General features: G+C 35.7%; 1 protein-coding gene across 3 annotated transcripts; it reads left to right on the forward strand.

The window, feature by feature from the left end:
• The first annotated feature begins 342 nt into the window (after window positions 1-342).
• On the forward strand, window positions 343-13720 carry LOC148864067 (cell division control protein 2 homolog). 3 transcript variants are annotated; one of them, XM_088979966.1, is made up of 9 exons: window positions 343-637; window positions 5655-5702; window positions 5782-5966; window positions 10232-10352; window positions 10661-10834; window positions 11889-12052; window positions 12483-12570; window positions 12665-12718; window positions 13322-13720. In XM_088979966.1, exons 2-9 carry the CDS (start codon window positions 5694-5696, stop codon window positions 13409-13411), a joined length of 885 nt encoding a protein of 294 aa, XP_088836092.1. In that variant the 5' UTR covers window positions 343-637; window positions 5655-5693; the 3' UTR covers window positions 13412-13720. The 3 variants fall into 3 exon arrangements, with proteins under 3 accessions (XP_088836092.1, XP_088836093.1, XP_088836091.1); XM_088979967.1 differs by lacking the exon at window positions 12483-12570 and having other exon boundaries at window positions 379-637; XM_088979965.1 differs by lacking the exons at window positions 343-637; window positions 5655-5702 and having other exon boundaries at window positions 5764-5966.
• The last annotated feature ends 316 nt before the right edge of the window (window positions 13721-14036 follow it).

Here is a 14036-nt window from a genome sequence, read left to right on the forward strand (position 1 = left end):
GGCATGGACCCATGATTGTTTATTTCAGAAGTCCCCCTAAACTGAGTGGAAAATATTCAAGGGTAAGGATCATGGTTGTTTATTCCAAAAAGCACCCCTAACATTTTTTTTTTTTTGTATAGAAAACAAAATTGATCAAATTGAGAAAGATATAGTGCTTGTCCATGTTTAATAGGGGCAAAAATGGAATTAATTTGAACGGATTTTAGTGTTAACACTATCATTTTCAACTTTCATCTAATGGAAGGTAGATTAATAAATTGATTGCAAACTATAAGAATGTTTTAGTAAAAGACAAACTATAAGGATGTTTTAGTAAAAGACAAAGGTTTTAGTAAATTCATGAAACCATAGGAGGTGCTTTGCTAAATAACCCTAAAAAAAGTGGAGTTTTATCGAGCCTCGCTGCCTCGTCCCTCGGGTCCTTGGTCTGGGAATGGTTCTTTCAGGAAATGAGCCAAACTCAATTTGGGCCCTAAAATTTAGCTCTGTTCAGCCCTGGATCGGGCTGGGCGGGCCCTACTTCGAGCAAGGCCGTGCGGGTTCTGACTTCTGAGTCGACTTGAGCCAGGTTTGAAACTGATACTCTTGTAGAAGTGAAGCCTCTCTCGAACCCTAAATAGAACCAGTCAACCAGGTACTTTCTCTCGATCTCTCTATCTTGCTTTTGGTCCCCCTGTCACACGTTCTTTCTCTGCTCTTCCGATTTCTCTCCCTCTCTCACCTCTCTATTTCTGTTATAGTTTCCATTTATTCAGCATTAGTTCTTTGCTTTTAAAGATCTCCGTGATGCATTTTGTATTAAAACTGGGCTTCGTATTTTTTTCGAATTGGAAGGGAGAATCTGACTGTTGGGTTCTGGATTTCTTTAATACACAATACATGATTGGATAACATTCAAACATTCAATTTGTTCCTGTATCATTTTTATGTGGATTGCTCGAATAACACAACAGAAAATGCTTTACTTTATATGATGTTACCTCAACAAAATGTATATTATCTTACCTTGTTGAATGAGACACAAACATATGCTTCTTCAATTTGTGATTGCCATATAATTTCAACAAGTGGACTTATATAAAGTTCTGTCGTGGATACGCTCAACTAAATTGAGCCTTAAGCCCAGTTATTTGAGATGGGCTACATGAATTCTGCCATTTTTTTTTCTATCAGGATCCACATTTTCTTTAGATTTTGAGGTGGAAGGTGGCTCTAATCTAGTTGTAAATTGTATGGGAATGGAGAGTTTGGTAGTATGGAATCATAGAACAACTATGCGAGAGGTGTGGAACCTATCAAAAGAAATGGAAATTAGATTCAGATGGGCTAGAAGAATCGTAGATGTACAGGACTGAGCTGCTTTGGGCTTTATAATTTTTCTATAACATAGTAGGGTTGTTCTGCATGCAGTAATAGTGTAATTTCATTCATATGATTTTTACTAAAACCTATAGTTTACAATAAAGAAAGAGCTACATTTTCTTACTTATAAAAAAAAAAGAACCACATTTTCTTCTAGAGATCCTCATCATATCATTGTAGAACCACTCACAAGTGGCTATGGAGATTTCCAATTGATTGTAATAAGTTGTGGCACTCAGTTATCAAAAGTATCCATTGGTGCTCACGCTAATGGGTAGGATGTGGAACTAGTAACGGGAGCTACTTTGCAATCCCTCGGAACTGATCACTCTCTTCTTGAGAATTTGTGAAGACCTTTTTAATAAATTGATTTCTGTTATTGATCAAAAAATAAATAAATTGTGAGGACCTCTGGTGGGGGGAATCTGCTTCAATGCACTCATTTCTAAGATTGTATACCCTTTCCTCTTACAAAAACTCTCTGGGGCTATCTCTTTGCTTCTGTGTTTGGATGGTGTGTGTTTTAACCCTAATGACTCCATATGAGGATTTTTTAGTACGGACCATCTTGGTAAATTTTCTTGTGCTTCTGTCATCAAGGCTTTAACTCTTCTTGACCATCCCCTTCCATCTTTCCTATCAAAGCCAGTATTGCATGGAAACTAAGGTTTAAAATGTTGATTATCCAAATAGAGGAAACATGTCAGAAATATCGTATAGAAATAATGTGAAAATTATAGACATGCTGGAAATATTGTAAAATATGCAAAAACATAGAATGATATTTTATGAAATGAAAAAAGAAGCAATGACACACCCTTTTAAATTATTATCTTGTTCCAAATCATTAAACAAATCTAAGAAACTAAGGTTATAGGTAGAAGAAAAAAAGATGTTTTGAAATTGTTCTGTAAACCTTGAGATTCAAAACCAAATGATAGAATCCACATATCTACAATATTGTTACCAACTTATGTTATAATACTATCTCTTGTACTTTGCATAGTGCCAATAATGTTCATTGGGGAATTTGTCGATTCCAATAAAGTTTTGTGTCATTACCCATGGAAATGGAAATATGTCGTGGAAACCATCTTTTGTACTCCATATAGTACTGCTAGTGTTCACTTGGGAATATGTCGGTTCCAGTAAAATTTTGTGTCACTGCCCATGGAAATGGAAATATGCCATGAAAATATTAGGAAATTTAGGGACATTTTAAACCAAGATGAAAACGGGCATTGGAATTGTAATCTGATGCATCTCCAAAAGTTTGACTAGGCAAGATGAGAAAACATGGATTTGTGAACGTATTTAAGGAAAAGCATACACTATTAAAATAATTTATATTTTTAATTTGTAACATTATATATCTATAGAAAATGTTGTCTTTGTTACTAAGTCGTGTTTGATACAAAAATTCAATTGATCTTGTAGAATAGCTATTCATTTATGACAAATAAGCTTGTAGATAAAAATGATATGTTATATAGAAGTGCCCTCAAGAATTTGTGGAGTGTTGGACTTGGATGACTTGACACAACATCCATTTAAGAGAATCCATGCAACACTGATCAAATCCATTTGGTCAGACCCTATCCTTCCTAAAATTAGGCTTTGTTGTTGGAAAGTATTCCATTTGAAGACAATACTTTGGCCTTCTAGGAGAGAAGCCCAAATTTGGTATTATATAGTGTTTTAAAAGCGCAAAGAGCAGGGGTCAATTTGCACTTGAGGTGCAAGGTGAGGCGTGTGCCTTTTTAAGCAAGGTGTAAAAAATAAAAAAGAAAGCTAAAAAACCAAAATTGTCAAAAAAATGCCAAAATTTTCAAAAAATGCAAAAAAAATTATTAAACATAATATTAATAAAAATATAAACTTAAGTTTTAAAATAAATGTTTTCAAAAACCTATTATCTAATATTAAAATACATAAATATAACATGTAAAGAATATTCAAATGAGAATTTAAAAATAAAATCAAATATATAAAACATTTTCAAGCATATAAAACCCACAATCTCTTTTTTTTCTCAATTGCATTACTTCAAGTAGCTAATGTGATGTAAAACATATTACATCCCTGATTCTATGAGCCCCCTTTGTGCCACGACCCTCGAGGCAAGCCCAAACAAGTCCATATTAGGTCGTAAATTCTTAGTTCTCACATAAAATAACGATTTTATAGTTTTTATTGCTTTTTAAGAAAATTTATTAGGATGAATGAATGAATGAACAACATTACCCAACATGGACTTGTTTAGGCTTGCCTTGAGGGGTGTGGCACGGGCCCAACCGCTAGACACAAAAAAAGCAATAAAGTGTCAAGGTTTCAAAAGGCACACGCCTAGGCACACTAGGCGTGCACCTTTTGAAAGGGCTGCACTCAGGACCTAGGCGAGGCGCCTACCCTGAAATGCGCCTCGCTTGTGTGCCTAGGCATGCCTTTTAAATCACTGGTATTATCACATAAAATGTGCTTCGTCTATAAAAGCAAGCTATGCAACCACATTCTACCTACCAATGTTTAGAGAACTAGATCGAGCATAGAACCAAAAAAGGGAGAGGTTCATGGGTCAAACCAGAGGTCGAACCGTGCGTGGCATATACGTATATATACTACGAGTCATATAAATACTATATATAAGATATTTTACAACTTTTATTATACTTAAATATGGTGGATGGATGGCAAGTTCCTTAATTTTTAAAGCAAATGGCCATGGTTCAAACCTCTTAATTCACATTTTCTTTAAAATACATGTGTAATAAAGTAATATATACAATAAAGAGTCATTAATTAACACAAATAAAGAAGTGGATTAATGATAATTAAATACTATATATAAAATATTTTACAACTTTTATTATACTTAAATATGGTGGATGGATGGCAAGTTCCTTAATTTTTAAAGCAAATGGCCATGGTTCAAACCTCTTAATTCACATTTTCTTTAAAATACGTGTGTAATAAAGTAATATATGCAATAAAGAGTCATTACTTAACACAAATAAAGAAGTGGATTAATGATAATTAAACAATACTTGAAAATAAGAGGTCATGGGTTCAAGTCTTGTCACATATGTTTTGGAATTTAAATTATTTAATGACCTGAGCAGTTTCATGAAACCGGAACCGGTTCACTAGTTTTCCATCTAAACCATCTGGTCAGCCAGAGCAATGACAACCTCATCTTAAGAGTAAGCTTGAATATGGCATGGATTCCCCTTCTACTAGATATAATCAAACTGAACTTTGATGGCCACAGCCATGGGAATCCTGGAAGCTTGGGTATAGGTGGTGTTTTCAGAGATCATAACTGTGGACATCAAAGTAGCTTTTTCTGGACCATTAGATTTTGGTAACTCCAATACAAGCTATGCTTCAAGGTTTGCAACTGGCTGCTTCATTGGCTTCAGGGAGCTAATAGTTGAAATGGATTCAAATACTATAATCCTCTGGTTAAAAGGTTAAATGGAAGAACCTTAGAGATTCAATTATCAGATCATGGAAGCAAGGCATTAGGCACTTGGTCTGGGTGCAAACTTGGTTTGGATACCAAGATCTGCCATCTCACTTGCTGGCTCAGTGGCCTGTGAAGGAGTTAGCAGATGGACCTTGGTGTGGGATGGCTATCCTTTGAATTAAGAGTCCAGCAAATAGCCTTGCAAGTTGCAAGGATGGGATTCTGAATGGACTAAGGGGGAGCAGTATGGACTGGCTCCAAGATATTCCCTGTACACTATATTAGTGTATACACATTGTATATTCATACTGTACTTTTCTGACAACATTAATAAGTCTTCTTCAATTATGAATTAGAAAAAGCATATTCATATTGGATTTGCTAATGATTTTTATTTGGGCTGTCAACCTGACAAAACCCACCTTTATCCAGGGTGGGGGCTCAGTGTAATACAAGACAATTGTAGTGGATTTTAACTGTGTAATAGATCGATGAAAATAAAATCCAAGACTACAATGATTCCTTAATCGTCTTTTGCATATTTCTTATACTTGCATGTATGCTGTTTGGTGAATTTTGAATATATAAGAGTATAGAAATTACCCACGATTTTCATTCTACTTACCAAAAGCTATTCTGGTTGTGTTAGAATGGGGATTCTGAGAAGTTTCTGCCAAGCACACCATGTGCATTCCCCAAATGAAAATTGGCAGGAATTTACTCTAAATGCAACCTAAGGTGATTCTGTATTTACCTAACATCATTAATTGGAAGCATGTTTGACATTGTTTGTATTTTTTTCCCTTTGAATACTTGTTTTCAGATTCTTCCTTCTGCAGTGAGGATTTCTTATCTGGGGTTAATGGACCAGGTAATCAATCTTGGTCCTGTAGTTTCTCATTCATTTGTTTCTCGTTTACCTTTGAGTTGTAATGTGGCAAGTATGGCAGTACGAGAAAGTTGAGAAAATTGGAGAAGGGACTTATGGGGTGGTTTATAAGGCTCGTGACCGTTTGACAAATGAGACTATAGCTCTTAAAAAGATCCGTTTAGAACAGGAAGATGAAGGAGTTCCAAGCACTGCAATAAGAGAAATCTCCCTCTTGAAAGAGATGCAACATGGAAACATAGTCAGGTTCTTCTACAATCTCATGCCACTTTATTAAGGGGCTAATAAACATGTCATTTATTCATATTAATAAAATTGAAATTTCTTTGTCGCTGATAAAAAAATCATTGTTGGCATGTGATGCTGAAAGTCATTACTTTCTCAATTTTTATAATTTCATTTGCTGCATGTTTATTTATTGCTATCTGTTTCTCATCACTGACATAATTATATTGAAAAATAAGTTAGAATTTCCTTTTTATATGAAGATGCGTGAAACAGATTTGCTAAGCCATTATGTCAAGAAGGGTTATCAAAGCCATTCTTGGAGGTTGGAGATTCTTGTTCTTGTTTTTATTTTTTATTTTTTATTTTCATGGTACTTTTTTATTATCAAGGCATAAAAGGAGATTGAAAGGGTTTGTTTTGGTTTATTCTAACCTTTCTCACTTGTTGTCTTTTTCTGAGAAAACACTACAGACAAAAAAAACTACGTCTTTTCATGAGGTAGCAAATCCCTTATTGGCAAGATAATGTTGTGTCTTCAATCTTGATACAGATGGGATAACAAATAGATATCATTATGATGTAACTAATCCTTTTTCTCTCTTCTCCTCTCTCTTTCTCTTCTCCCAAGATTTCCAACTCAAAAGAAACATGGTATCAGGGCAAAATTTCTGATCCTATGAACTGATCTCTTCTCTCCATTGTTTTAAAAGTACAAAGTGCAAAAAAAGCATAAGGGGCAATTTGCGCTCAAGGCACAAGGCAAGGCACATGCCTTTCCAAAGCAAGGTGCAAAAATGCAAAAAAATAAATAAATAAATAAATATATTAAACATAACATTAATTAAAATTATAAACTTATGTTTTAAAAACCTTAATATCTAAAAATTTACATAAACATAACATGTAAAACATATTCAAATGAAAATTTAAAAATAAAATCAAACATATAAAACATATTCAAGCCCAAACAAGTCCATTTTAGGGTCTTAAATTCTTAATCCCTACACACACACACACAAAAAGGATTTTATACATTGCCTTTTAAGAAGATACTTTATTAGAATTATAAAAAAAAAAAGATACTTTATTAGGATGATTGAATGAACAACATTAGAGACTAGGGGGTCCTCAGTAGGGGTGCTCATGGTTCGGTTAACTGAACAGTGGGTTAATTTTGGAAAACTGGTAACTGAAACCGAACCGAAGCCGATCGGTTAACCTGTTTGATTAGCCGCCTGTTCAGTTCGTTGGTTTTTTGGTTTTTTATTATTTACAATATTTATTATAGAAAAAATATATAAATATATAATAAAATACTAGAAATATATATAATATTATATTTTATATAATATATTATATATTATAAATATATGTATACCATTCGGTTCGGTTAACTGCCTGTTTTCTATTTTGGTTAACCAAAACCGAACCGGTACCTTCGTTTTTTTAAATACTGAATGAAGCTGAACTGACTGGTTTGGTTAGCCGAATTTTCAATTCAGTTTTGGTCGGTTTTTTGGTTTTTTTGCTCACCCCTAGTCTTCGGATCTTTGGTGAGTGAGCAAAGCGGGCTATCATGCAGGGTGTTTGGTTCTGTGGGCGTTTATTCAATAAATGTTGCCACATAGGCACCACTTCACCATTTCCCCTCTCTTGCTCTTCCGTACGCATCAAGAATGGCAAAATTGGACTTTGGTTTTTGTGCACACCTACCGTTTGGGGAAGTTATTTTTTAAAGCTTCCACAAACTGTTAGGCGTTTTTTCACTCTTACGCTGATGTGGAGCCTAGTGGTGCCTAGTTGTCATAAACGGTTGTAATTATTACTTTTCTCGGTTTTGCAAGCAAATAAAGTACAAACGTTGAATGAAAAAACGTAAACGGAACCAAACACATACATGGACTTGTTTGAGCTTGCCTCAAGGGGCTTGGTACGAGGTCTGGTGCCCCAAACCCAGCCACTAGGTTCAAAAAAGAAACTTTCAGATTGACAAACTCATAGAGACTATGTTGTCAAGATGATGCCTAGGCGACAAGGCACCCTTTGAGGTTCACCTTGCCTAATCTTCAAGCAGTTTTTTTTAATTCCTACTATAAAATACTTTTTTGTTTATTCTTTTTTGAGATTATAATTATAAAATAGACATTATTAAACTAAACTAATCATTTTGTGGTTTTATATACTATTTTATTTTCTTATTTATTAGGGTTTAATCAACACGAACATCGCTAAATGCTGTATTAAACCCTCAAAGACTTCAAAACCTGAACTAATAAGTAAGGAAGAACTTAAAATTTTATCTAATCAGCACATTTTCTTCTTCCATATGTTCTTCTACTTCTTCTTCTACTACTACTACTACCAATACTTTTTCTTTTCTTATTTTCCTATAACAAAAATAAGGGTTCAGCCCCTATATAATATATATATATATATATATATATATTTTCCTTCTTCTTTTTCTTCTCATGAATATGTTGATTTTCTATACTTTAATATGAACTTTATACTTATGAAAATTATGAATAATTATCAAGGAAATATGGTTATGGTACCTAGGGAACTACCCTAGGATCTAAATTTTCAACATAAAAAAAAATCCATCGCCTAGGCGGGCACCTAGGCGACAAGGTGCCCCCCCTGTTGCCTAGCCTCGCCTTGGCACCTTGAAAACTATAGAGAAAGTGGTCCATTTGATTTCTGGACTGATCAAGAGTAGTTTCAGCACTCTCACTCCTTTTTCTTCTTCTTGGTTGTTGTACCAGGAAGATTTGTCACTGAACATAAAGTGGTGATGTGAAGAGATTCGATTGGTATCTCTATCCAGTTTTTCTTTCATATGCAGGTGTGTGTACCTGTGTGTTTAGGCTTTCCGTTAAAGTGTTGGGATGTCCTACAAGCTCAGTTGAGGAGGGTTTCTATGTGCTACAATTGTGATTAACCCTAGTGGTGTTCTCAGGTATCTAAAGGTGAAACTCTTTGCTCTTTTAACAGCCTAAGAAGTGTCTCATTATAGTGTTCTGTTACTGTGCATTGTTGGTGGCTTGAAACTAGTAGTTAATAGCACCTTTCAAGTTTCCGTTGGGGCATTTGTGGCTCAGGTGTTTGATAAAAGTTCTATGTGAACCAGTTGTGTTAATTCTTGAATCATTCGGATGGCTAGGGAGGATTCAGCTTCATCCTCAATTATAGGATCTCAATACGGAATACCAAACCAAGTTGATAACTTGTTTGTACCCATTCCCATTGCACCCCTAGATGGTTTAAACTATCTAGACTGGGCAAAGGGTGGCAAACTCTTTATTGGTGATAGGGGGAAGACTGGCTATTTGATAGGGATTATTATAGAACCAAAGGAGAAGGGTCATATCGATGATAAGTGGGACCAAAAAAACCGTATGGTATTGTCTTGGCTGCTGTCATCCACTCCCTCAATCAGGAATAACTTTATGTGGGGTGACACTGTCAAGGTGTGGGATTAGGCTAAAGCTACTTGCTCAGAACAAAGACATTATGCTAGACTATACCAGTTGCAGGTGGAGTTGGCTGCATATTAGCAGGGTGTTAAGTGTCTCTTGGACTATTACTCCACTCTTACTTCAATGTGGAATGAGCTGGATTATCACCAACCACTGCCTGAGGGATATAAAGGGTGCTATGAATTGTAAAAAGTTATTCTCATGGTAGAGGATGCTTGCCTTTCTAGTCAGTCTTAATCCAATCTATGAACCAATCAGAGTACAAATGTTGGGAGCAAGGAGTTGCCTAGTCTACAAGAGCTGTATGCATTGATTCAGTCAGAGGAGACTAGGAGCCAGGCCATGAACCTTACTGAGGGGGAGCAGGTGGCCTTGGATGCAAAGGGTGATCTTAAGCAGGGTGACAAATCTAAGAGGACTGAAGAGGCTGATAAGGAGAAGCTATGGTGTACTCATTGTGAACCTCATGATCCGATTGTCTCTTCCTTTTTTCTCTTATTCTTCTCTCTTTGCTATTTTATTTTTTTCAACACCAGATTTTTTTTATTTAATTATTTATTGCTGAACTATTTGACAAGAGATTCCTCATCAATCTTTTAGGAGAATTCCACTTAGTTGCTATTTAACAGACTACTGCAAAACCCCCCTGTTCAATTTGTGACTTCTCAAATTCAATACTAAATTCTCGTGGCAAATATGCCTGTATGGAGAGTTTCTCTAATTTAATTAATTTCTTGTATTTGCATTTTCATCTGTTTTATGGTTTTTCTTGTAAATAATTTGTCAATTGGTTCTGTCTAACAGGTTGCAGGATGTAGTGCACAGTGAGAAACGCTTATATCTTGTATTTGAGTATCTTGACTTGGACTTGAAGAAGCACATGGATTCTTGTCCAGATCTTGCCAAGGATCCACGTTTAATAAAAGTGCGTGAGATGCTTCCACCCCATAGATATTCATGCATTCTTCTATATTAAAAGACATTCTTCTATATTAAAAGACAAATATAATGCTCTTCAGACTTGCTTCAGAGTTTAGCTGCCACACTTGAAGATTCTGTAACCATGTTTTTAACAAGGTCATATTTGTCAATAAAATTCTAGGATGTTGTACAGTATATTGGCTATTCTGGCAATAGCATGTATGTGTTGCATTTCATTATAATGTACCTATGGTGTTACAAGGCTAAAGCTGCTATTAAACTACATGGGATGGATTTCCTCCTCTCTTGCAGATGTTTCTGTATCAGATTCTTCGTGGAATTGCTTATTGTCATTCCCATAGAGTATTACATCGAGATTTAAAACCTCAGAATTTGCTTATAGATCGCCGTACCAATGCTTTGAAGCTTGCAGACTTTGGATTAGCCAGGGCATTTGGTATTCCTGTGAGGACATTTACTCATGAGGTATCAACTTGAGCTACCTATTTCACTGGTTTTTGCAATATTACATCCAACTTTCGATGTTTCTCTTCAATAGTAGCTGATTTATTATTGTTCTTTATGATTGCAAATCTTCTACTTGGTTTTTTCCCCAGCTATGCAAGTTGTTCTGAGATTTATTTTGATTCAAATTTTGTTTCTTGGACTTTTACTGTGTAATCTAGAAAAAATAAAATAAAAGGGGGATTATTAGGGCCTGTTTGAGAAGGCTTAACTTTGGTTCAGCTGCTTTGAAGAAGAGATTCGTATGAAGAGCCATCTAAATGCCTGTACAATGACTAAATTTGGCTCTTGTTAAAGTCTAGTTGGCAGGGGTAATATTGCCTTTTGATCATTGTTTTTATTCTCTCTCTATAATGTGTTACTAGTCAGGGGTATAGTTGTAATTTTGGTTATTGATTAGAAGCTAAATAAAACATGGATCGACGGTATGGGAGTTTAGTTCGACTTCTCCCTACTGAAACCCTTCTCTCTTCTTAATTTCTTCTCTTCTCTTGACCAACTTTACATCCTTAGTTTTCTTTCTTTTTCTTATTGTTCTAACAATATATTCAGGTAGATCACATGGTATCAGAATTTACAATTCACATAAGGTGCATCATATTTACATAAAAAATGCATAGTCTCATGTTCAAATGGATGTAAAGCATTTAAAGTAATCAAAGCAGTGGTGCCCACACTTCTATTTTTAGTATCTTACCATAAATATTATAATAAACAAGTTTGGAGGGATTCTCTTCTTTCTATTACATTGATATGTAATGAGAAACACGACCTAATGGTTCCCCACTTCTATTTATAATACCCTATTATAAAACATTATCTTAAAACGTAAGAGCATGAGGCATATGCCTCAAGTGTGTGTGACTCTTGTATGACTCCATGAGTTTTCTTAGTACCTCACCTTAAGGCAGACCTCCAAAATCTACATGCCTGCAGTGTGTCTGATAGAGAAGATAAGCTCAATTATAAGTTCTTTTGGCTGTGGCTCTTATTCCCTCGGTAATTTTCTTTTCAGGTTGTAACACTGTGGTATAGGGCACCAGAGATCCTCCTTGGGTCTCGCCATTACTCTACTCCTGTTGATGTGTGGTCAGTTGGTTGTATATTTGCTGAGATGGTGAACCAGCGGCCATTATTCCCCGGAGACTCTGAGATTGATGAACTATTCAAGATTTTCAGGTGTGCAATATCTTGTGTCTGAAGCTACAAACCCCAAGGCTAGGTCAGAGCCCCTATAATTTTCTATTTGTCCACAACTTGTTGGGCACCACCGAAAAGAGTCATAAATCAACTTGAGGATCATCCAAACTATATATTTATTTGTCATTTTGATTATGAAGGCTCCAAAATGATGTCTGAATCAGATAGTTGAGAATCATCTGATTGTTCTGATTTGGAGCATATACAATATCTTAGGTGGGATTAATCCAATGGTTGGTCTTTACCTTCTGAATAGTGAGAATTCTGGTGAGTTAAAGGGGCTTGAAACCTATGCTATGATCCTGTGGACCCATACTGAAGATGGTACTATTTACTCACTTTATGATATTCTGGGTTCTTATTATCTTCCTTTTTTGTATTCTTGTTTACACATGCTCTCATAATGAAGATTTTTGGGTACCCCAAATGAAGAAACTTGGCCTGGGGTTACCTCGTTACCAGACTTCAAGTCTGCCTTTCCCAAGTGGCCTCCTAAGGTGATTAGGGTTTTGATATAGTTATGTTGGACGTTTGACCTTTTTGCCGAAGTATGTGCATTAGGAGATTTAAGCTTTGGCTCCTCTGCTGCAGGATATTGCAACCTTGGTCCCAAATCTTCAACCAGCTGGAGTTGACCTTCTTTCTGTAAGTATTGGATTCACACATAATTGGGAAAAAAAGAACACTAATTCAGGGCCCATTAAAATTATATCTGAAGGAGTTGCACATGCATTACTGTTGTCTTCATAACCCCACACATAGAGGGTGCATTTGGATCACCCGTGGCTTCAACCTTCCCTTTTCTACTAGATTCACCAACAGGCTGGTGAAACACCATGGGTATTTTATTATATGACATCTAGAATTTTGGTGCTTCTGTCCTGGTCTGTTAAGCCCCCATATCAGCGCTTTATGTGTTCATAAAGTGCCAAGGTTAGGTCCATTTCTAGTCTACCCCTCCCACCTCTCACATCCCATTGGGTAATGGAAGAAGAGAAGGGCAGCCTAGTGCATAAGACTCCCGCCATGTATGCAGCATTATCACTGCACATACAAAGAGGCTGTTTCCAAGATTTGAATCCTGATCACCCAGGTTGTAATGGGGCAATCCCATTGGGTAATGGCCTTTTTTTATTATCGTACTCTGACAAAACTGATCATTTTGCTTTGATGTTGAAGTAAATAAATAGTAAGACGTACACATTAAGGGGCATTTTCTCATGCGTATCTGTAAAACTGTCCCACCAGAAAATGCTCTGCTTGGACCCACGTAAAAGAATTACTGCACGGAATGCACTCGAGCATGAGTACTTCAGGGATCTTGGATTTGTACCCTGACCCTTGATCTCTCTATAAATTGTCCTTGTATGTTGATATGAGTAGCGACTCTTGGGGTTTGATTGTATGTTAGAACTTGTGCTTCCTTCGATATATCATTTAGCAGTTTCTGGTTCATGTCACAAAAAACTATTGCTTGGCCATTCATGGATTTGTAGCCTCTATTGCGGCTTTCATGTCTTAAAGAAACATTGTGTGGATGGTGTTCACATGATATATGCTTGTAGATGGATCTTTATGCTTTGTACCTTGAAAATTTACAAAAAAAAATAATAATAATAATAAAAAAATGATAAGCATTACCATTTACTCTTAATGTCAAACGAGGTTGGGAAAGGCAATTTTGATGTATTGGGATACACTTTCTATATGCATAGATATGGCGGAAAAGGTAAGGCATGGATACATTGAGAAAACTCACGATTTCGTAAATTGATTTTTCATTATGTTGTAATTAAATTGAGTAAAAAGACTCTTTTAGCCTTAACTATTCATCAAATTTTCAAAATATGCCCCATATTGTTTATCAAAATTTCAAGCATATGTTAAACTGAAATATTCGAGTCAATGATTTTCCCAGTCAATGGGTCACTGACAATTTTTAGCCAAGGACTGGGTTAAGGGT

This window comes from Nelumbo lutea, chromosome 3 (genome assembly GCF_056320005.1).
Source record: "Nelumbo lutea isolate HS-2025 chromosome 3, American lotus-T2T, whole genome shotgun sequence".
Taxonomy (NCBI): Eukaryota; Viridiplantae; Streptophyta; class Magnoliopsida; order Proteales; family Nelumbonaceae; genus Nelumbo; species Nelumbo lutea.